At 49.4% G+C, this 24,738-nt stretch overlaps 2 protein-coding genes across 2 annotated transcripts; one reads left to right on the top strand and one right to left on the bottom strand.

The window, feature by feature from the left end:
- The first annotated feature begins 478 nt into the window (after positions 1 to 478).
- Positions 479 to 9,305, top strand: LOC133356771 (alpha-crystallin A chain-like). Its single transcript, XM_061574437.1, has 4 exons — positions 479 to 945; positions 4,924 to 4,998; positions 6,045 to 6,167; positions 6,696 to 9,305. The coding sequence occupies exons 1-4, from the start codon at positions 751 to 753 to the stop codon at positions 6,903 to 6,905; spliced, it is 603 nt and encodes a 200-aa protein (XP_061430421.1). The 5' UTR covers positions 479 to 750; the 3' UTR covers positions 6,906 to 9,305.
- Positions 9,306 to 14,362: 5,057 nt separating this feature from the next.
- On the bottom strand, positions 14,363 to 22,162 carry LOC133356775 (keratocan-like). The gene is given in 7 exon segments (XM_061574445.1): positions 14,363 to 15,077; positions 15,656 to 16,208; positions 17,903 to 18,110; positions 18,113 to 18,120; positions 18,931 to 19,114; positions 19,711 to 19,928; positions 22,049 to 22,162. Coding segments are annotated over 7 exon segments (1,416 nt in total). The 5' UTR covers positions 22,136 to 22,162; the 3' UTR covers positions 14,363 to 14,919.
- Positions 22,163 to 24,738: the final 2,576 nt, after the last annotated feature.

The raw sequence follows: 24,738 nt of genomic DNA, 5'->3' as shown, positions 1-24,738 counted from the left end.
AGAGTGGAGAGGCAGAGAGATGGGGGGTGGTGAGGAGAGCAAACGAGAGCGGGTAAGAGTGGAGGTGGGAGATGTGGGGGGTGGAAATAATGCAAAAATACACGTGGGGGAGAGTGGAGAGAGAATGAAGGAGGGGAACGTGGGGGAGGGGAGAGACAGAGGAAGGCATTACGGGTGAGTGAGATGAGATATGAGGATGAAGGAAACGGGGAGAGTTAATGGAGAGAGCAGAAGGGGAGAGGAGAGACACGCGGCGGAGGGAGAGAGGTGGAAGCAGAGCTCGCGAGCGGAGAGAAGAGAGAGAGCAGAAGGAGGGAGAGACGGGAGGGTTGTCGTAGAGAGAGAGGCAAGGGGAGCGGGCAGAGAGAAGGAGAGTGGAGAAGGAGGAGGGGAGGGGGCAAGTAGGGATCGAGAAGGGAGTGAACAGCAATCTGGAGAAGCGAGGGCAGGCCGGGAGGGAGAGAGGAGAGCGAGGTAGCGGAGAGGGAGGGGGGCAGAGAGAGGGAAAGGAACGGAGAGTGCAAGCAGGCAGTGAGAGCGGAGGGAGGGAGGGAGAGCACGGAGAGAGAGAGAGATCACAGCGCGGCGAGAGGGCGGGAGGAGACAGACGGAGGTAGCAGAGAGAGAGAGAGAGCGCGAGAGGAGGAGGAGGAGGGAGAGATCCCGGACGGACGAGCGTCTCGCTCCACACGCTTCGCCTCTGCCCCCACCCCGCTCCTGCCTGTCACGGTTGTATCCCGCGCCTCCGTCATGGACATCGACATCCAGCACCCGTGGCTTCGTCACCCGTTCGGCTCGCCGCTCTTCTTCCCGGCGCGCGTCTTCGACCAGCACTTCGGCGAGGGGCTGCTCCCCAGGGACGCGTGCGCTCTGCCCGGCACCCTGGGCTCCATCTTCTCGCCGCTCTACTGGCGCGAACCGGGCTGGCCGGCTACGCGGAGCGATGTGAGTTGCGTAGAGGGAACGGGGGGACACACCGCGACAGAGCTGCGGGGGGAGGCGGCGGCCATAGAGAGGCCGGGCAAGAAGCTGGTGCCTGGGGGAGCCGGTTGCGGGGGTGGGGGGGTTGCGGATGAGTACGGCGGTTGTGCGCCGGGATGGGAGATTGCAATGGGGAGGGAGATTGCAGAGTAACGGCAGCGACACTGCGCGATGGGGCAGGCATTGTAGGAATTGCAGCAGCACCTGTGGCAGAATACAGCAGGGCACAGCCGTGGTTGTGCTTGGTGGTGGTGGTGGAGTTGGTGTGGAATTCGCAGCCGGTGCTGGCTCCTGGGCGCGGGCGCTGTCCCGGGTCCTGAACTCAATCACTGGGATTCAGCTGTACTGTACGCCCTGTATCACAGATATATATCTTGCAGCTGCGAGCGCTGCTGCCAGCCTGTGTAAGCCTGTGTGTTGCCAGAGGTGTCGGCCGATGCATGTATGTATGTTGAACTTCTTTCGCACCGTACGTAACCAACCGTGTTAATCGAAGGTGCGGGGGCGTCGTCACAGCCATAGCAGATACTCCGTGCACAGAGGAGGAAATCGGACGGACATAAGGAGCTGGTTTAATGAAACGCATACAGAGGAATGTTCTACCCCTTATTTAAAGCTGGTGCAGATCACAAGGCTAATGCATCTTTCCATTCACAACTGAACTGAAGATGTATCGAATGCTGCCGGATTGAAGATTAATTATTTCTGTTGCTAATGCGGGCACGAGAGGGGCGGATTTATTATCATTGTTGCCCGGGTTGACATCAATGCGGCGGTTGACAGAGCCACAGCATGCCGGCCAATGAATGGAATATGAAACGGTTCCAGAGGGAAATCGCTCACACATGGGGCGTCGCCACAGCCATAGCCATAGCAGATACCTCATGCACAGAGGAGGAAATGGAATGGATGTCATGATTTGGTTAAATAAAAACGCATGAGGAGGAAAGGTCTACGCGTTATTTAAAACAGGAACAGATCACAGGGTTAAAATGCAATTATCCGTTCGCAACTACCAGGACTTAAAAAGAAAAAAAACCCACGACAAAAAAATAAACTAACGATAAAATAATAGCAGCATTAAATATTGAATTGCGAGCAATTGTGCGACGAGCATTTGGTCTGGATGGTGCAATAGCACGTGCAGTACAACGCATTGCGTGTGGGCAAACCCACGGACAAAGTGGCGTAGTCGCGATGGCGCTGCGCGGGACGAGGCTGAAGACCCCCACGTTGGCAGCAACCGGGGCCCAGGGCGTCACGTTGGTTTTGGGAAAAAAATTTAATGGGACAGAAAGAGATAAGGGGATGCGTTTATGTGCACGCAAATGCTAAACAGGAATAAGCAAGTGCTATAGGAATAGGGACGAGCTACGCGGGGAGGGTCAGGTGACTCGTGGCTGGCTGACGAACTAACGGGTTCGTGTTCGGGCTACGGTTGTGGCCACTGGGAGGTTGAGCGCGAGCTCCACGGCACACGCCTTGGAATGGCTGCGGAGGCTTCGAGGTGGAGCTGGCAAATGCGACAAACGGAGACGATTACAAATTAGTTAATTGGAATAGACAGTATATGTATACGCTGTCAATGCAAGTTCACTTAATTAAGCATCCAACGGAACTGGTATCTGCCAAACATCCCCCTGCAAAAGACTCAATCGTGATTATACAGAGCGGAAATATCGCCACCCAACTGAGAAAAAAACGTGGCAGGGCCCTCCAGCGTGAAAAAAGAGGCTTGTGACTTGGTGGAACGTTTCTGGGTCAACAAGCGATGATAATAATATTGATGATAGTGAGATGGTGGATCACGCAGGAGTGGGAGGGGGGGGGGTCTACGTGAGAGATTCACATGGATAGGAGACATGGCCCAAATCGAGTGATATCCGACACTGCAGGAAGATGAAGTCAGTGCACGAGATGGTGCGTGGTTGTCCTTAGATTCCTGATTTTGCGAGGAACAGCGCTTTTTTCCCACTCCCTATAAGATTTGTATTTTAATTATTGAGCTCCTTGTCCAAAAGAAGGGTCTGGCTTTGGTTAATTAAGTCATTCAGAATTTTGGCACAGACACGCTTGACAACAGCAGCCGCCATTCGCCACTTAGTGGGGTTGACGTCATCACAGCACTTGTGCCAGGCTATGTGCGCTCCTGAACCACTACTACCACAACCACAACTGCCTTCACGACCACAATCACCACAAACAACCGCTCTCACCACCACGAACACCACCGCAGCCATCGCCATCTGACCCACGGCTTCAAACATCACCGTTGTCACTCAGCAGAATGTGCCACACCTAACCGAAGCCGATGTCAAAGATTCAGTGACAGCAGTTTCAGATAAGCCATCGGAGATGTGTTCTCCACTCTCCCAACCCTACATTTCCCACGCAACTCCCATCAGCGCGGTTGGCTACGTGCGGTGCGAGATAAGTTCACCATAATACAGAGGTAACAGACATATAGAGGCGAATTGAGAGACATAAATATTGGGAACCATTTAAATGGCTACGACAGTAAATATAATATACTATATTTTGAACATTTATTTATACTGGCGGAATCCGATAAGCTATAAAGCTCTTTTTCACAGATGTCCAGTAGGGGCGGGTAAGAGCGTTACCACAACAAACAGTAAAATAAACACGGTAGGAGTGTAAACAACAAGAAAGGTAAACAAATCACCCAAACGCACATTCATCCTACCAGGCAAAGCCCCGCTGAGGCATTATTTTTCAAAAGCGACCTGGCCACAAATGATAGCTCAACAAAGTGGCCACATCATTTAGACATTTATAGCCAGCAAAATAGTCAAAGTAATCTAAACGAATGAATAAATCGTGGATATATGTCTAGGGAGCTGAGGCAGCCGTGGAACCACCACTGATGGATTTCGGAGCGATGTGCGATTTGTTTGTTGGTTACACTTCCACATCGCCAAAAGCAACACGTTGTTCCGTCTTGTTATTTTACATGTATGGCACGCTAGCTCCTACGTTTAATCGGGCTGGGTTGGTGTTAAATCTTCTTTTAATATCGCTGATTGGCACGGTTGGCTACGTACGGTGCGAAAGACGTTCAATATACTTACATGCATTGGCTGGGAGCAGCGCCCACAGCTGCAAGAAGCACAGATTTTATAGAGGGCGTACAGCTGAATCAGCTGATAGAAGTTCAGCATGCATACGCACGTACTGTGGGTGAAGTATATGTATAGAGAATACTTGGGAATGTTTTGTTGGGATGATCGCTTGTCGTTACATGAAGTCGATTTTAATAATTCACGACAATGCACCAGTGACAATGTCACTCAAGCGGTAGCTGTGCACGGCGCGCAGTGCGTTATTGACGCGTGAGTGGAAGTCGATGTTGCTGGATAGTTATAGAGGCTGGCAGATAGGCATGCAATGATTCCCTCTATTTATAGATTAAAAGTAGATTCTTACGCTCAGCATACACGTATACAATTATGTTGACAGACGTTTCTTATTTAAATTATTTCTGGCTTACACAAAGTTTACGTAAATATTTTCACTTGCCTAATGGTTAGAACAAAGAAAAAGGGTGCAACCAAATCAAGTTAATCAAAACAGCACAACAGAGACAACGCACACAAGATAGGCAATACTGGCAGTACTCAAGAGCGAGCAATACGAGCAGTTACAACGTAGACATTACAGACTTCATCAACTAAGACGCAGTACAAATGAGACAGGTCGGTACAAAGACAGACGGCACGAAGACATTGCAGTGCAGACGGGGCATCAGTCAGTGAAGGTGACGACGACGGCAATTCTCAAATCCAATCGTCATGGAGATGTCGACGATGCACGGGATCACGCGTGGGCGAGTGGATCACGGGGGGCTGATCTTGACTCGGCGCTCCGGATTCACAGCCGCTCGCTCACGCCGCCCTCTGCGGTGACCTCTCACCTCTCCAGGTGCCTCCTGCGTCTGGGGGGCCCGATGGGAGCAAAGACAACCCCGAGGCTCGCCTGAGGAGCGGCCTCTCTGAGGTGACCACCTCAACAAATCACCACCCCGCCCCGCCACCCCCCGTCCACCGTTACACGTGAACCCAAATCCACGCGTTCGCGCGGAGTCCGTTCGCCGACCGGACATTTGTTTTAAATGATTATGAACGACGAGGTGACCGGATGACCGACGAGATCGGATGAGCAGCGAGCCAGCGCCACCGAGGTGACGGGAGACTTTGAGGACGTCGCCGCTGTTTCAAACGTGCCGATTCGAGTGTAGCGAGTTGGTGGTGGCCTCTGTTCGATGGCATTAGCCTGCGGCAACATAAGCGGAATGATAACGCGTTGCCTTCTTGCGACCAATATTATGAGCCGTAATTTTTTACTTATTTTATTTGGGTCAGATCGCGTAAGTTAAATGTGCGTAATGCATCGGCACGTTCATTCACGCGCCAAGTTCATTCGTTGCCTCAGTGTTGGGTGGCGGAGGGTGCGTACGACACACAGTCTTCCACACGCCGAGCGACGTGTAAAATCAATGACGAATCACAAGCGCGAGAGAATTCATTTCGCGCCGTGATGCGAACGCGGACGAGGGGCGAAACGAAAGAAGAGCGCAGTGGCTCGGAGATGTTAACTACCCCGCCTGGTAGGCAGGAGGTCGTGGGTTCGATCCCGACCCTGACGCCTGCTCTATATTTGGAGTTTGCGTGTCTCTCTCCCCGTGGTCACGTGGATTTTCTCCGAGCGCTCCGGTTTTTCCTTCCACATTGATAATCAACATCACGCGTTTAGAGTATTTGGCTGCTATGCATGTCCACGCGATAAGCCACTTCGTTGGGCTATCATTTGTGATAGTGCTCTATATAGCTCAGTGAGCCTTGCCTGATAAAATAATATTCAAAATAGTTTATACAATTATAATAGTTGTATAGACATCGCGATTATCCCACCTGCGACTGGGGGAAAAGCAATGCGTGTCGTCGTCCACGTGGCTCGTGACACGTGCTGTGGTGTGGGCGTGGCTTGTGTCACGTGGCTCGTGGCACGTGCTGTGGTGTGGGCGTGTCACGTGGCTCGCACAGATGCGCCTCGACGAGGATCAGTTCGCCGTGCATCTGGACGTGAAGCACTTCGCGCCCGAGGAGTTGGGCGTCAAGGTGGTGGACGACTTCATCGAGGTCTACGCCAAGCACGAGGAGCGACAGGTAACCGACGGCAAAAGGCGCAACACGTGGGGGGGGGGGGGGGTGCCCGGCCCCGACGGCCGTTGTCACGAGGCGAGCGACTGGGGGGCTCCTTGGCTTTGAAAGTCCCCAAACGAAACGACGACGGCGGCGTTTTTAAAATTAGAATTTTTGTTGTTCATAATGCGGGGCCCGGGGCTAACCACAACCCCAACGCCTTCAAAGCGTGGGCGTCAGGGTCGGGATCGAACCCACGACCTCCTGCATACCAGGCGAGGTAGTTAACATCTCCTAGCCACCGTGATGATGATGAGAGAGAGACGCAGACTCCAAATATACAGCAGCAGGCGTCAGGGTCGGGATCGAACCCACGACCTCCTGCATACCAGGCGAGGTAGTTAACATCTCCTAGCCACCGTGATGACGATGATGATGAGAGACACGCAAACTCCAAATATACAGCAGCAGGCGTCAGGGTCGGGATCGAACCCACGAGCTCCTGCCTACCAGGCGAGGTAGCTAACATCTCGCCCCCCCCACCCGCCGCAGGACGAGCACGGCTTCATCTCGCGAGAGTTCCGACGCCGCTACCGCCTCCCCACGAGCGCCGACGCGGGCGCCGTGGCGGCGGCGCTGTCCCCGGACGGGGTGCTGAGCGTGCGCGCGCCGCTGCACCCGCCCAGCGCGGCACCCGCCGAGCGCGCCGTGCCCATCACGCGCTCCGCCAAGTCGCCCGCCGTCATCGGCAGCGACGACTGAGAGGCGGTGACCGCCCGCCACCGCCACCGCCTCGCGTTTCCATAACCCAAACCGCGCCACTCACGCCGCACGCGGCGATCACACCCACCGCTCGCATGCCACACATCATCATACACACCGAGTACACGCGCCACTCACGCAACATACACCGTGAGCATACACACCACTCACACCCCACACACTGAAAATACACACCACTCACACCACACACAGTGAACACACCACACAGTGAACACACGCCCCACTCACACTACACACTGAAAATACACACCACTCACACCCCACAGTGAACACACGCCCCACTCACACACCACACAGTGAACACACGCTCCACTCACACACCACACACCACTCACACCACACAGTGAACACACGCCCCACTCACACACCACACACCACTCACACCACACAGTGGACACACGCACCACTCACACACCACACATTGAGCATACACACCACTCACACCCAGGGCCGGATTAAGATTGTGTAGGCCCCTGGGCTACAGGCACTGTGAGGCCCCCAGTAATATTTTCAAAAGGAAAAGAAAGTTAAAGAAAAATAAAATGTCTTTTTCCAAGGCTAACAACAAATAAAATTCAGCATTCACAAGTGAAATCACTTTTCACTTCATCTCTGGAGGCCCTCCAGCTGGCGGAGGCCCCTGAAGCCCCCACGCCTCGATCCGGCCCTGCACACACCACGCATGGCGAGTAAACGCACCGCAACCACGACTCACACACCATTCACAGCGAGTAAACGCCAGGCATCCACGACTCACACCGCACACAGTTTGAGCACCCGAACCACACACAGGCCACACCCACCACTCACACACCATACGCAGTGTGTACACGCACAACACGCCACACACACAACACACAGTGGGTGCACAAACGTACCAGACACCACGAACACCACACACAACCCCCGGCCGGTCGTGGGCGTGTGGTGATGATGGTGATGATTGACCCCTACACGTACCGGACAGTAGTTCGATGAATCATTGCAGTTCAAGGATCGTTTCTTGTGTGAAGTTTTTTCTCCAACGCCTTTTCTATTGCTTCTCATTTTTGTTTTATTTCGCTTGGAGATTACTTTGTTTGCTACGTTCGCCTAAATGAAGGATTAGCGTAAGATTTTCATACAATTTGCATATATCGAAAAACATAAGTGATTCGTACTTGATTCTATGTTTGTATCGTGAGCCTTAGGAATTGATGTTAATCAATGCACTGTCATAATCTCGAGCATCTGGTCACATACTCGACACATAGAAATTAGTGTATTAAGTAATTAATATATTTAAAGGGATTGTGTTGAGTCTTTTCCACCAATGTTATCCCCATCATGTCACGCGACAAAGAATCCATTTGGAAATCTTGCAGATAAATGCATCGCCACCCTGTGTTTGAAAATAACATCCCGTAGGAGTAGACTTCACGGAACTGCTATGGAAATCCCTCAAGTGATCTCTTATCCACACTCGTGAGCAGAACCTCTCTCCCTACCCTGCTACAGAGGGCAATGTCAGTTGCATGGCAAATTGACGTTTAATTCTCAGGCTTGGAATTCAGGCAAATTTAAGTGCAAAATGAATGAAAAAAATCCATGTCATTATTTTTTGCCAGTAATTGGAGACCGAGCTGAGAACATCAACGCAATAATGCACTTGAGAATTCGGTTTAATCCATGGGCGGCTGCGTGCACTGCTCTCACTCAACTTTTGAGCCGCCCGACCAAAAAACGAGCGTAAGAATACACGCTTCGAATTATGATTGATCATTGGTTTGATCATTTTAAACGACTTTTTTGTAGAAACCCTGCGGAGTTTATGGACACATTGCATTCGCGAATGACTCGGTTGACTGGATCGAGGGTCGGGGGGATTGTTACATGCCTACCACATGGCACAGACAACCAAACAGACCACACACACCACATACAACCACACACAACCACACACACCACACACAACCACACACACACCACACATAACCACACACAACCACACACACACACCACTCGCCCACGCAAGCCAATCAGCACCCATTGCAATCCCTTTCAAAAATTGCTTACGTATTGCACAGATTCATTTTTTTATCCAGGAAGGATCGAGTGGTGGAACAGTGATTTGGTGGTGCAATGTGTTACGAACCTGGCCACCTGAGTTCAAATCCCGGCTCTGACTAACATTGGTGGCGAGTGACATCTGAACCGGTCCGGCGCCCTCTAGGCCACTCCGGTCCCCTGGCCCTTCATCAGCTGGCACTGACCAGCGCAGTGATGTTGTGTAAATCACACAAAAAACCCATAACTGGCATGGCTTAGAGAGGCCTTCATTGATGGTTGGATTGAGAATGACTCTCTAGTTGTATTTCATTAAAGAGTTACACGACTGTAGGCTGCGCGCCTTCAACTGTGGAATCGAAAAACTACACGGCAGAAACTCGACATCGGCATTCAGCTCCCGGAGGTATTGCCAATCGACCCTCATCTCGGAATGGATGCTTTAGGCTGCTTTATAGGTCGCATACAAGAGATTCCTCCTGGGTTAAGTGGCGACGCCTCGTCTGATTTTTTTTGGCGTAGGTAGTACAGAGCTGTTGGATTCAACTGGGGTGGGGGCAGTGCCAGATGAAGCTAGTGCGGGGCCTGTAGCACGATGTTGTAAAGGAACCCTACGTAAAAAAAACACGTATAAATATAAAAACACAATTGTTTTTACTTGCTTGGTAAAGTAATTGTATTTTTTCATTTGCTATACAGCCAGATAATACGACACATCGCTAACCTTAAACACCCAGTCGTTCATAAAAGTTGAAGGCGGTATAGTACTATAGTCATCGAGCAAGTGCAGAATCACTGAACCGGAATTGATAGCTTGAAAGCATTTAGCGCGGGGCCCTTAAAGGTGCGGGGCCGTAGCTACTACATGTGTAGCTACTACACGTGTAGCTACTACATGTGTAGTAGCTACATATGTGAAGCTACATATGTGTAGCTACATATGTGAAGCTACATATATGTAGCTACATATGTGTAGCTACATATGTGTAGCTACTTTTGCGACTAGGATCATCCGGCACTGGGTGGGGTGGGGGGGGGGGGTAACGTCAGTGGCACTAATGCACTGACCACTGTCTCACTGCGTGAAGCCACTTTCATGATTTTGACGCCACTGCCAGAAATAGGCATCTCTGGCGGGAGCGCGTCTCTCACCCCCAAACAGCAGCGGGTTAGCCAGGAGGGGTGTCTCCTTTTTAAATCCTTCATATTAAGTTCGCTTGCTTGCGTGCTTGCGTGCTTGCTTAGGACCGTGCAGATCTTTCGGTCGTTTTTTAACCCACTTCCCGTGATCCAATCGAGCTGACATTTTGCACACAGACTCGTTGTGCCAGACAATTAATGTTCGTGAAATATTTTTTTCCAAAATTTTACACTGTTTAGGGAAAACAACTTAAATATTTAATTACCAATTGCTTAATGGTGGCAGACAATCATCTGACCCATAGGTGGCAGCCATCTCAAGCCAGAGGACCAGAGGACTCTAGCCGCCACGCATATAAAGGATTTAGAGTGAAAAACTTTGTTTTTACGGGTTATACTTATTAACAAATATGATCCTCTAGAGCCGAGATACAATGTAAGAGTACCCATCCAAATTGTGTAATTCATGACCGCGCCCTTGAATTGATATTGTGACAATCCGTGTGCTCTATGAAGACATGTTGAGCGCACTTCGTGATTTTTATTTTATTTTATTGAAGGCCTTATACAATTATTGACAGGGAGTATTATTGCAATATACATGCGGCTCCTGGTGTTGGACTAAATTGAAAGTAATAATGGAAGGGGCTCAAGCCAGGATTTAGGCCACGCATGAGCTGCATTCTACATGGCTACAAAGGCCACTCACAAGATGCCCTCTGTCTACCCACGCGAGTACACGGTGGCAATTTAAGTGTCTCCACAGGCGACTGTCTCTGTGTCTCGTGCGAAAAAAAAATCTAAATTTCTTCCTCTTCAAATCCCCGTGGTCCCTCGGCGCAGCGAATAATGCACGAAGTCGACTAGCGGTAAGACCGATGAAAGACCGTGCTAGGCAAAAGTAATTCAGCTTGTTCATGACAAGGCGATTTTTGTCCACGCGACCACACAAATCTTTTGTTTGAGATGAAACCAAAACACGTGAGAAGTTTGTGATGGTAAGCTAAGGTGCCATGTTCATTACAGGCAACAGCAAAACAAATTGCCATAAAAAACCTCTGCCCATGTCTGTGTCGAGGTGACTGTAATCACACCCTTTTACGATTCGTACGCCACACACGCAGAGCGAGTTACGTTTACCGTGAAGGTGCACGCAGAGAAATACGATGCCTGTATTCGACAGTATTTGACGAATGCTGTACGTTCCGTATGGTTGGACTTATTTCGCACCGTACGTAGCCAACCGCGCTAATCGGAGGTGCAACGATGGGTGCCCGGAACGCAAAGACAGCTGACGAAGCAACGCCGTGGACTGACGATCTGTTAATGTTAACCGTGGCTAGGAGATGAACTTAGTTCGTTTCGTTCGTGGTGCAGTGTAATTACCACTGTACCACCGTTCTAACCCGCAATGAGTTAATGTGATGGAACGTACATGCTGTCAAAGGCAGTGTAGTGCCATTGTTTTTGTTCCAGAGAAGATTGAGATTGTGAACACTTTTTACCTGCATTCGATGTTTGCGTTTAGAAATATTGCATTTGTCAACCCAGTTGGCATTCAACATTGGGTCAACGTTCTGTGCCAACTGCGTTGAGCCAGATTTATCATCTTACAAACTGGCCAAAAGTCGCCTTAAGTGATTTTATGTGCAAGTGGTAGTGGCACATTTACAGTAAATATTTTGCGAGAATGATCATTCACCAAGATGACAATGTGACCGCTTGTTTGATCTATGAAACCAAAAGAACCAAACATTGTTTGACTATGTCATCAAACTTCCAGTCCCAACGGACTCACACTACTGCATGCATTGTAATTGACTCGCACGTTCAAGCAATTTACTCTAAGCAATGATTCCCCAACTCCATTGCCACGTGGATGGTCTTCGAGCATGGGATGTGATTTTCTTGTCGTCTGTTTTGTTACACACACTCCAGCACGCGTCGGGGACGTCTGGAATCCGGTTGCCGCCGCATTAATACACGACGGCTGAAATGAATGTTAGGCATCCTGCGCTGTACGAAATTCCTGGAGTTTGCCTCCCGACAGCTCAGTACGAATCAGTCACAAACGTGGCCGATAATGCCTCGCACCCCGCGCATTCCCACCACCCCCTTTTAGCCAGTTATTTTTTTTTTGCAACTTCACCATTCCGCACTGATTTTGTGCACTAAACCAAAGTCGCGACGAAACCTGTAACTGGGTGAAATTCGACGGTCGCATGCGATGGGGTCGATGCTGATGCCTGCCTGTTGACATTCGGTCGTCACGTGTTTCGTTAAAAGATTCGGCGCATTGCAAGGACTGGGAAGTGAAGTGGGTGCTTCTGGAACTGGAAACCAACAGACGCTAATATATGAGAGTTAGTTAAGAGAGATACTCACGACACACAATTACCCACACAGTACACAGACAATATGGTGATAACATTGCATATATAGAAATAACTGTGGTGTTGATGCCAGTCAATTGATAACTCCTCCCGCATTATAATCGCAGGAGGCTGTGGTCTTGCCTGAACTAGTGCTTTGATGTCGTGTTACCCGTGTCTACACGTCGTGGCATACGTGGCACCTGTACCGCTGTCGTTAACGAGCGAGTGATACGCATATAAAGTCGAGGCTCGATCATCCTGAGTGCGGAACGCGAGGCAGTCCCACCGCGTTGCATTGCGCCGCACTGAGCCCAAGTCGGAGTCACGTGACGGAGAGAGATTTTATGTACTCTTATACACACAGCCTTGGGTGCTCTGCTCAGCAGTGCGTGATTTCGCCCCGGGGCAATGCCGTGATAGCTTGACGAGATGGGAAGACCTGTGCTGTGGAAATGAAAATAAAATGTATGTACAGCCTGTAACAATGGAGTCCCGAGTCGTCCCTTCAATTTGTGGTGGCGACTGCGCGTGGCCCGTAATCCAGCACTGCGGAGGCGAGGGTTGGTGGACCACCGCACGAATGTTGTGAAACGCCCTTCCCGTGGGAGCCCAGGAGGTTGCCGTACCCTGGCTCGCCACGAGAGGGCGGTACAGACAATGGGAACGCCATCTGTTCCATCTGTACGGGATAGAGCGTTGCTCCCTCGCACGCGTGGGTTGTCTCCGCTTTGCTCCCACATGTAAACTATTCGTTAATAGGCTGAAAACATCTCAATGTATGGAGGACCACAGATCTCGATCAATTATTGGTAGCGATGGCTGACCGCCTTCCCTGTTGTTTATGCCCCTTGAGTCGTTCTGCCTCTTTGAGAGTCAGCGCGGTGGAAACAGCGCAGTGTTACAAGTGGAAAATTGCAATAATTATAGCGCGGCGTTCTTAACGCAGGACCACACACACGCCGCACATGGTAGCGCCACTTCACATGGATATCTTTCGAAGGTTCGCTTTGGGCTGGTCTATACACTTCGTGCCATTTCCCTCCCGAGGCTAGATTGCTAGAATCTCGAAAATGGCTTCGCCGTTAGCCCCTCCTCTTCCTCCTCCCAATTCAGCAAGAACGTGCAACATCCAGAAGAAACCCCGCGTGCTTCGTCTCCATCATCGCCAGTCTATGGCTGAAGTTTCAGCAGCTCTCCCATCTCTACAACTCCTACCATTGGCATCCCTCATTGCCCATGGCTCAAGGAGCTCACCTACGCGACGATCCTACAGCTTTGCACCACGTGATCGACCGTGCTGAAACCCATTGACGCTACTGGATGCACGGAGGGTTGTGCGGCGGGGGTGGCGGTCGTGAAGAATTTAAGGAGCTTGCGCCATTTTGTCGTCGTTAAACAACGCCGTCCAGGGAAGTCGAATGGACCCGGCGACCTTCCGGGTTGTGAGTGTCCAGCGTGCTGACCGTCACCCCAAGGTCAGCTCGGTTCGCTTACGCGACGCACTTCAATCTTGCGTAGCAACAACCACGTGCATACTGCCGGCTCACCCCAGACCTGTCACACAAACAGGCCCCCGATGCCTGGGCACACGTCGAAGGGCCTGCTTGCGGGTCCGGCGTTGTGAGGTCCTTTTGGGCAGTATTTAGTCTGGCTTTTGAGTTGAGAAGAAGCCAAATCAACAACAACCACCACATCATCAACCACGTCAATATCAACCACATAAACAACCACATCAACAAAAAACTCATCAACAACCACATTATCAACAACCAAATGATCAAAAAGCACATCATCAACCACATTAACAAAAAAACACAACTACATCAACAACCATATAAATAAAACCACCTCCAAATCACTATTTTGGTTTCTCCTGTTAAGCGTTTATTGTCAGAATAAAGTTTTTTTTAAATCACACAGGTATTTGAATGTGTTTAATACGAACATATTGACATGCATAATAACGTCGTTGATACAACAGTGAAATTAAATGATAGATTATACAATAACGCTGTACGAGTTAAAGAGAGTTTAACTCATAAACCCCTGCATTCATCTGGTCCTGATCAGACTGAATCGATAGATTTCCAATTGGTTCATAATAACTTTTCTCAAGTTTGGTCAGACCAGTTCGTTTTTAAATCCTCAGGTGTATATATCCGGTTCGAGAGTTCAACTTTCTCAAATTGTGTGTGCGTGCGTGTGTGTACGTGCGTGTGTGTGTGCATGCTGTGTGTGTGCATGTGTGCATGCGTGTGTGCGTGTATGCATGTGTGTGCGTGCGTGTGTGTATGCGTGTGTATGCGTGCGTGTGGGTACGTGCGTGTGTGTGTGTGTGCATGCGTGTATGCGTGTATGTGTGCATGTGTGTATGCGCGCGTGCGTGCGCGCGATCGTTTGAGTGGTGCACAGATTACGCTGCCTTGCGCTCGCTAAAGCATGGGCTGCAGGTAGGGGAAGCAATGCATGAGCTTGCCCAAAGTGACGGGAGCCTGGGGCGACTCCATGATGGGGTTCTTGTCCAGGCGGAAGTAAGAGAGGCGCGGGGACTCCCTGCCCTCGGGCCGGCAGAGGGCGGTCGTGTTCACGTCTGGCGTGCGGAGGTGCAAGTCGGCACGCACACGGGGGGGGGGGGGCGGGTCGCACGCACGCGTCACAGTAGTCCATGTGACGTCACGCACACACGGACGCGCGTCGTCACACATCGGCTGTCTCCTCTTCATTCATTGTCAATTATTATTATTCTTTTTTTTTATGTCAGATGGCCACGAAAGTAATATGTTGCAGATCCACTCACATAACGTGTTTGTTATGTCAGTGGACATCTGTGAAAAAAGTTCTTTATAGCTCATGAGATTCCTCCAGTAGAAATATTCTGATTCTGTTTGAAAAGCTAAATAACAAGGATATGTTTTCAGTTTGTACCACGTGTTGATTGGCACGATGTTTGACATTTCTCACCACGTTGAGCTTATTCATTGCCTGAAGAAGCTCCTAAGCACACGATACAAGCCGACAGCGACATCGTAGAGTTATACAGCAAAACCGCAAAATAATCTACGCAAAAAGCGTCAGGGTTATTGCAGCCTTTGTCAGCGTGTCGGTCAAGAATACTTTCACTGTGCAACGTCTTAGCAGATCCCGCAACCCGTGGGCTCCCCCTCTCACCTTCGATGTCATTCTCATCCAGGTGCAGCTGCACCAGGTTGCTGTGGAACGCGGGCACGTGCTGCAGGTGGTTTGCGGAGAGGCGCAGGTTGATGAGGGAGCGCGAGATGAACGCTCGCTCCGGAATCCCAATCCGTCTCTCTCCACTGGCGCCTCCTCTGTCAGCCTTCGACGCAACGTTCACTGCGCACAAGCTGCTGTTGCCGGCCTCGGTCCCAGTTACGACCACTTTCTTCCCTGCGTCACCGGCATCGCTTGCATTCTTATTTCCACCGGCACCCTCGCTGACGCAGATGGTGCCACCGCCACCGCCACCACCAACGTCATCTCTCACACTCACACTTCCACGGGCGGTGACGGTCGCGCTGCTGTTCCCACCAGCGCTCGGCCTGCCGGCATCAGCCCCGGCGCCACTGCCACCTCGCTGCGTCCCAAGGGCGTTCTTTCCCAGGTCCAGCCACGCCAGGCGAGGGAAGGAGCCGAGGTAATTGTCCGGTATTGACTCGATGACGTTGTCGCGCAGGATTAGCTGGTAGAGTAATCCGGAAGGAGGCTGGGGTGGGATGGGGACGGGTTCCAGACAACACGAGAGGCACAAGCTTTTCCTGGTAAAATAAAATTGTTTCGTTTACAGTGGTACCTCGGTATACGTCGTTAATTCGTTCCAGAAGGTAGGACTTATACCGAAAATGACGTATACCAAACGAATTTTTCCCATAAGAAATAAACGGAAAGGAAATAATCCGTTCCAGAGTATAAGAAATTATATTTTATATGGCATATTATACATTAATGGGGTTGTATAAAATAATTTAGACAGTACTTATTACTAAAATGCATACATAAATTAAAATAAATGCATAAATAAATTAAAATAAATTGAAATAAAAATACAATTTAACATCACTTTACCTTGCTGAGAGGAGTTGATGGCCTACGAGGATGGTGGTGAGTAAGGGGAGGAGTGGTGAACGGGGTCTACGCGGGTACACGGTGACTCATCCCGACCCATACAAGTTCTAGCAAGCGCGTCGTATCCCAAGCAAGACGTCGTATCCCAAGACATTTTTTTCTCGTCAAAACACGACGTATACCAAATTCTACGTATTCCAAAGCGGTCGTATACCGATGTACGACTGTAACTCGTATATTCCTTAAGTGATTTGCTGACCTTTCTTTGCTTTGACTTCAATCGTGTTTTGTATTGTTGTTGTAACGTTCTGACCCGCCCATACTGGCCACCCATGACTAAGAGCTTTATAGCTCATCGGATTCCTTTGGTATAAATAAATATTCTGATACTGATAAGCAACATCAGCATATTGTATCCAAGCAGGTACTTGTGGAATTTGAAACGGTGCGAGTTGATGAGTAGTATTAACCATGACAAAGCAGTATTCAGTGGTTCCTCGGCTTACGATGCCCTTGATTAACGTTTTTTCGATTAACAATCTGCATTTTTTTTATTTTACGAGACATTTTTGATTAACGATATGACGCGGCCACTAATTTCGGCCAATCGGAGCGCTCCCAAGTGGACTCAGCAGCAGACCTCATCCAATCAGCGATGCCCTTTGATGAGAGCTACTGGCTGCTATCTTTTGGATGTGTGATGTGCGTTGCTTATGGAAACAGCTCCCTTGAATACTTAGTGGGGTGTTTTACTTAAAAGTTAAATGAGATCAATAACAATGGCCTCTAACATGAATGTGAAGACAAGAAAGTGAGGAAAACAATTAGTTCAACAATTACATTCGTTTTCTCCCACCCCAACTTCTCCATCAACCCCTTAAGCCATTCATCTTCTTAGCCTGAGGTAAGATTTTTTTATTTTATTCATGCGAATTTTTAATTCTCTGTTTATTCATTATTTATCCATGTTTCTATTAATATTAATGCTTTAATATGTTCTTATGACGTTTATTTATTATAATTGCGTGTTTAAATATGATAAACTATGTTTTTCGGGTGAAAATGATAATCTTGGAACAAACTAAGCCTTTAACATGTATTTCCTAAACCACCCCCACCGCGTTAATCTGGTTCCTTACAGCAGGCCCTGTTTCGATGAACGCTATGGGGAAATCTCTTGTCTGGATAACGACTTTGCGCCGAATCAAGAAAGGAGTGAATGTTTTACGCGAGAGCAACGGGGCAGGTAAGTAATGCCAAATGTCTGGCCAGTGCCCGCGTGTAGGCAGTAGGCAGGTGGGCGTGTAGGCAGTAGGCAGGCGGGCGGGCGGGCACCTTCGGCGGCATGGCTCGCAAGCGGTTCTCGGCCAGGTTGAGCTGCACGAGGGCAGAGAGGCCCGCGAAGGCGTCGTCCCGCAGGACCTGCAGCCGATTCGCGCTCAGGTCCAGCATGCGCAGCCGCGACAGCCTGGCGAATGCGCCCTTTGGCACGAGCGCGATGCGGTTCTGCCCCAATCGCAGGTCCTCCAGGGAGGCGGGGAACCCAGAGGCACCTGCAAGCGCAGTTCAGGTTCTTGTCGTTTCACGGGCGAGGCGATAACTCGACGAAGATGACTAAATCGCAATCGCGTGCCCCCCGAGTTCGCTCTCTCAGGTTCTCCAGCCGTACCTCTCCGCCCTTCGCGCTCCACCGACCACGGCAGTTTGCCGTGCCCGACGGGTCTACGGCCACAAATAATTTGCTCGTCGTAACACCACAACCACGAACGTCCTGGCCCAGCGGCGTTTCATCCGCAGCTGCATCGGGAACTCTCTCCCACTGAACATTCACACACCGTTCAGGCTCTCACACTTTGAATGTTTAAATTAGAAATGTTGTGGGTTTACCCTCCAACACACCGGTGTGCTGAACGAGTAACGAATTGTCACGGTTTGTTGACGTGTCAAACCTTACTAATTGGCTGTGTCGGGTGGTGGCTGGTTTAATGGGACATTTATATTAACGTGATCTAACCCAAATACGTTTATTATGAATAATATAGGTCGCAAAAGGCTCCTACTTGTTAAACTCTCAGACTTTACTTCAGCTGGTAAGGCTCTTTTACAAGGAAAACCATGTGACGAATATATGTACGCTGAACTTCTTTTGCACCATATGTAGCCAACCGTGCTAATCGGAGGTGCGGGGAAGGACAACAAACTAAACACAAATAGCAGTTCTATAAAAGAAAGGCACACAGAAACTAATTATCGTTTTTTTTTATAATTTCACCTCCCAGCCAAAATCGTGATCATTCAAGCAAAACGCTTCACTGCCTACTTCCTACCCACCCACCCACCCTCTTCCCCCCTCCATCCCTGACCTCCGTGAGTTGGTTTCTTTGCAGGTGCAGCTGCGAGAGGTGCCGGAGCGATCGCAGCATGTCCTGGGACAGCGCGGGGGACGTGAGCACATTGCCGTCGAGGTTGAGCCCCAGGAGGCCACCCGCGTCCCGCAGGTCGCACTCCGATAGCGCCTCGATGTTGTTGTTCTGTAAGTACGCGAAGCTTCGGATGCGCACGTGGAGAGACAAACGGCGATTACGCGTCAGTAAATTAACAAATGGAGACGTCGAAGTGGCTACCATAGACTTCAATGTTAAATCTCCCCATAGATTACAATCTTAAAGGCTCCCATAGACTTCAATGTTAAATTCTCATATATGCTTCAAAGTTAAAGGCTCCCATAGACTTCAATGTTGAAGGCTCCTATAGACTCCCTTAGATTTCGATTTAAAGCTTTCGTGACTGCAGGGATTCATCTTCTTGGTTTTTTCGGTAAAGTCACGTAGAAGTGAAATAATAAAATAATACAAATTAAACATAATAAAATACAATTCTCACGACGTTTCGGCCTAAACGCAAGCAGCCGTCCTCAGGTGAAGAACAGGGCGCTGTCTTTCCGACAGACCTGTTCTTCACCTGAGGACGGCATATTTTTTAAAGGTAAATCATGAAAAATGTTTTCACAGGCCAATATCATTATCCGCGCCACAATTAAATATACTAATAAAAAACGAAAAACAAAATGCTGAGCGGTGGCTATAATTTGGGGTGGGACTTGGAGAAACGGGGGGGGGGGGGTACAGGGGGGCCGGGCCCACCGGATACGCGCGGGGATGCGCGGGACGTCGTGAAGTTCCCGCCCGTCGCAGTAGATGGCGCCGGGGTGGTCGGGAGGGCAGTAGCAGGCGACGGGGCACAGCGGTGGCACGCGGGGGGCGGCGCGGGGCGGCACTCTTGTGGAGGCCGAGCCGTTCGACGCCGCCGCGGGAACCGGCAGAGCGATGGCCGTGTCCTCCTGGTCGCAGCGTGGGCCGGCCTGCGTGCACGCGGGCACACGCCCAGCACCACGTGTCGTACGCCACACGCCACGCGTCATACGACACGCCACGTGTCGCGTGCCACGTGACACACGCCACGTATCACACGTCACACGCCACACGTCACACTCCACTTGTCACACGCCACGCGTCACTCGTCACGTGCCACACTCCACGTGTCATACGACACGCCACGTGTCACGTGCCGCGTGACACACTCCACGTATCGCACGTGACACACTCCACGTATCATACGTCACAAGCCACGTGCCACACGTCACACTCCACTTGTCACACGCCACGTGTCACACGTCACACGCCAAGCGTCACACAACAAGCCCGGCTCCTAAAGTCGGTTCAGAGCTACAGCAGTGGAGGAACCGTCTACATGTGCGTCACACGCAGGGCGGGGGATTGAGTTTGATGAAGGGGACCTGGAGTTGTCACAGTTTAAGTTCATTTTGATTTGTTACACGGATGGTGATGATGACGATCGTCCCGCTTTGGCAGTAGGCCGCCTATTTTACACGGGAGATCCGTGGTGCTGCGTGAGCACAGTAGCAGCAGCAGCAACAAAACAAAAAAATCGTCAATACAGCTGAGAACGAGCACAGCCTTCCTTCAGGAATATTGCTTGAAGTTTTTGGACTCGCCTCTTTGCATATTAAATTGCAAAATTCAGTTCCGTGCCGTTACTGTTTCACCACCACCCATGGCCGATGCCACTTTAGCTGTTTCAGTTCTTGTTTTTCAACACGATACATGAGTTGGACAACTAATTAAAAGTTAAAACGAGTTTAAAGTCGGCTCATCACTGCTTATAACACACACACACACAGGGGTGGACTGTGACCCAATCGGCCCTGGGTCACGTCATGACTTTCCATGTCACGTAGCTGCGACACCGCGAGATGACATCACGCTCAATAGCGTCATAGCTTTGGCCTTAAAGGCTTATCAACTTAGGCAAAATGACGTCAAAGTACAACACAATGTAGTAAATTCAAGACCAAATGACCCGAATGCTAAAACTAATTCCAAGTCTAACCCTAACCCCCAAGTTGAAAGCGAGCGGGTTCCAATCGTGCATTGTCATATTACGTTTTTGCCATTTCATCATCAGCCATGGTCAGTCCACTGCTGGATGAATGCCTCCCCAAGCCGCACCAATCTTGTTCTCATTATATTTAACACTCCTTTATTTTTCGATTTAAAGCTTTCGTGACTGCAGGGATTCATCTTCTTGATTCTTTCGGTAAAGTCACGTAGAAGGGAAATAATAAAATAATAAAAATAAAACATTATAAAATACAATTCTCACGACGTTTCGGCCACAACGCAAGCAGCCGTCCTCAGGTGAAGAACAGGTCTGTCGGAAAGACAGCTGTCTCTCCGACAGACCTCCTATAGTCGGTTCCCCCCCCCCCCTATGTGCATGACGTCATTTATGGACGGCCCCTAATATATGTGGGATTTGATACCATCAATAGGGGTTAGTATAAGGAATATTGTTAGGATTGATGACATGGTTAGTATCGTGTAAGTGTTAGCAGTAGGGTTCAGATTAAGTTGTGTTGACTGTATTCTCTGTATTGGTGGTACCGTGATCATACAGTCGTGCTCGATTCACAATCGGAAGGTGAGCAATTCACATCCCAGTTGGGGGTTGACTCAACCTATCATCCATGCAGGGTCGATAAAATGTATTGGTGAACAGTGGTAACTCTATGGGGTTTTCCATGCGAATGTGGAAACCCCACAACACTTTGCTCAGGGAACTCCACTTGACCACGAGTCCTGTCTCTTTCCTCTCCCCCCCTCTTAATTTCGGGAAACGGTGAATTTATTTTTAGGAGTACAAATTTCTCCGGGCCAGAGTTGGGAGCATGATTCCATCTTCAGTTCACAAGCGGATGGGGAGGCCAGGCCAACACCACACCGAGACTCAACGTGCTCCGATTACGCTTTTACTTTGGGCTCGGATGTTGTGTCGTTCAGTAGTTCCAGCCTCGAAGTGGGGTGGTAGGGGAATGAATGCGGCTGCGTGGAACAACAACGAGCAGCAACAACAACAACAACGAGCAAGGGCGGACGGGGCATGAAGAGCCAGTGGCCTCACCTTGTCCACGGGGACGCCCACCGCTCCGCACGCCGCCAGAAGCAGGAGGAGCAGGAGGACCGCCAGTGCGCTCAGAGGGGCCACCATGGCGCAGTGGACACGGCAAGGACCCCCCCCCCCCCCAAGTGGCAGGGATTTCCTGCGGCGCGGCGAGGAAGCTGGGGGGGGGGAGGGGGGAAGGGAGGCGGTGAACGCCGCCCCAGCGCTCGTTGACGGGAGCAAAATGTGGGCGACGTTTCAGGCAATGGGCCTTCTTTATTTGCACTTTTTTATTTTTTAAGGCAGTGTTATCGACCGATGTTGCCTGTGTACCGCTGCCAATGTTAGTTGTCACTAAATAATGTCTAGAGTGTAACTGGCGTTGGCCAATTATCCCAATGCAGTAGAATGACCCACAAATTACTCAAATTGGGATGAGATTTCCTGTGTAAACAATCGTAATGATATCATACGTACACGTGTGACGATGCACACGTGTATAACGTTTTCACTCCACGTGTCAAATGTGGTTTTAGATATTCTTAGGTGTTTTCGGTAAAGTCACATAGGTAAAACATCAAAATTAATAAAAATAATAAAATAAAATAAAGATCACGACGTTTCGGAGGCAACACAAGTCTCCGTCATCAGGTGGGACAGTCACAGCCAGATCAGCTGCATCAAGTGAGGCAATGATTCAAGATGTAATCCCTTAAAAGCGAGTTGAGGGGGGAGGAGAGGGGGGGGGGCTCATCAGAATGTGGTAGCCAATGAATGGAAAGTATCGGGAGAGAGGGGCCAAAAAAAGGGGGGATTACATCTTGAATCATTGCCTCACTTGATGCAGCTGATCTGGCTGTGACTGTCCCACCTGATGACGGAGACTTGTGTTGCCTCCGAAACGTCGTGATCTTTATTTTATTTTATTATATTTATTAATTTTGATGTTTTACCTACGTGACTTTACCGAAAACACCTAAGAATATGATTCCTTGCAGTCACGAAAGCTTCAAGTCTAGTGGTTTTAGATGTAAAGCATGAGAAATGTGTTGTACAAAAGTACCATGCGCGGTCATTAGATGTGCTATACTGTATGTAGCCTTCCACATTTGAAATGTAAGTGTGCAGCATCAATCTGTGAAGTGAGGTATAACCAGATAGTCATGTTATGCAATAGACCACAGTAGTAGGCACTGTGCTTAGGGCCTACAACTACTAAAAGGCCTACGAAAGAAATGTTGACCGTATATTTTATTGTTTGCGTGATGATAAAAAAAAACCGTAACCAAGATATTTTCCTGCATAAATATATTTATATAGCAAGGATAGTGACAGTGTTTTTACAAAGAGGTAGAGTGATGTCAATGTCAATCGTTTTTTTGTCATAAGGTGAGAGAAATTAACACCGGAGATGAACTTTTAGAGATTGTTTCTTTGAAAAATTAGCAATAACATCGTCGAATGGTGTTTTTCGCACAATCTCATTCTCCAAAGAGATTAGTGCAAGGGAAAACAAGGCCGTATTGTCCTACGGTTGATCGGAGACAGTTTTTGAATCGGCTTTCGCTTGACAAAACAATGCCTCCCCTTCGCAATTCGTTCCCAAGATGGCAAGATACATCATTATAACAATGTAAATATTCGGAAAGCTGCTGATCAGCCTGTCAGATATTTGGGTTTTGAGCAAATCTACCACTGTTTTTTTTCTCTGCATAGAAATGCAGGAACAACAGGAATTCAACAGTGAATGATTTTTCAAGAAATGCATTGGCCCGAACAACAATTTGTTCCGTGGACAGTCATCTATCTACAAGGACGCTGAATCGATCATTCAATCTGCCATGTGCATTTCGCCGTTTTTCCATCTCCACAATAAGTTCGTCAACCACATCAATTCCATACACCCATCAATCAAATTCACCATGGAGGTAGAAAAAGATGGCATGTTATCCTTCTTGGGAGTCTCAATCAAAAAGAGACCAGATGGCTCAATGAGCCACTCTGTCTACGGGAAAGTAACCTATACTGACGCTCCCACCACCATCCATCCCAGAAGAATTCCCTCATCAAAACGCTACACCATAGAGCTCAATGTATCTCCGACCATGAACACCTGACCAGTGAACTCAAACAGGTACACCAGACTCTCAAGGTGAATGGATATTCTGACCACAAAATCCGCAAAGCCATCACCCCAACCGTGAGGAAGGAGCCATCTGAAGATCCAATCAAAACCATCACTTTACCTTACATAGCAGGGATAACCAAAACTACTTCCAAAATTTTGAACAAACACAAGATCCAGGTCCGATTTAACACAGTGCACACAATTAGTGATCTGATCCCACCTGTGGAGGACAATATTCCTGACATGCAGTATCCCGGCGTCTACAAACTAAGCTGTATCTGCGGCAGCAGTTACATTAGGGAAACTAAGCGACATGTCTCGGACCGTGTTTCTTGAACATAAAACACGGCAGGACCAATACTTCTGCCGTGGCTGATCATTACTTTAATGCGGCTGGCTCACGTGAAATGTATTTCTCTAAGAAAGATGTCATCAACCACTTTGGGTCATGACTTGATTTGTGTTTTCTTGTCAACAACCTCTAACGTCAGCAGTGTGGATGGGTGTAGCGAGGTGCAATACCCTCACCCCCCATCTCTGCCCCACCCCTCTCTCTCCCCCTGCCTCTGCCCCCTTCCTTCCC

Source organism: Lethenteron reissneri, chromosome 55 (genome assembly GCF_015708825.2).
Source record: "Lethenteron reissneri isolate LAM-NWPU_2019-01 chromosome 55, ASM1570882v1, whole genome shotgun sequence".
NCBI lineage: Eukaryota > Metazoa > Chordata > Hyperoartia > Petromyzontiformes > Petromyzontidae > Lethenteron > Lethenteron reissneri.
The sequence above is the reverse complement of the archived record's forward strand: the minus strand, read 5'-3'. Positions and strand labels throughout refer to the sequence as shown.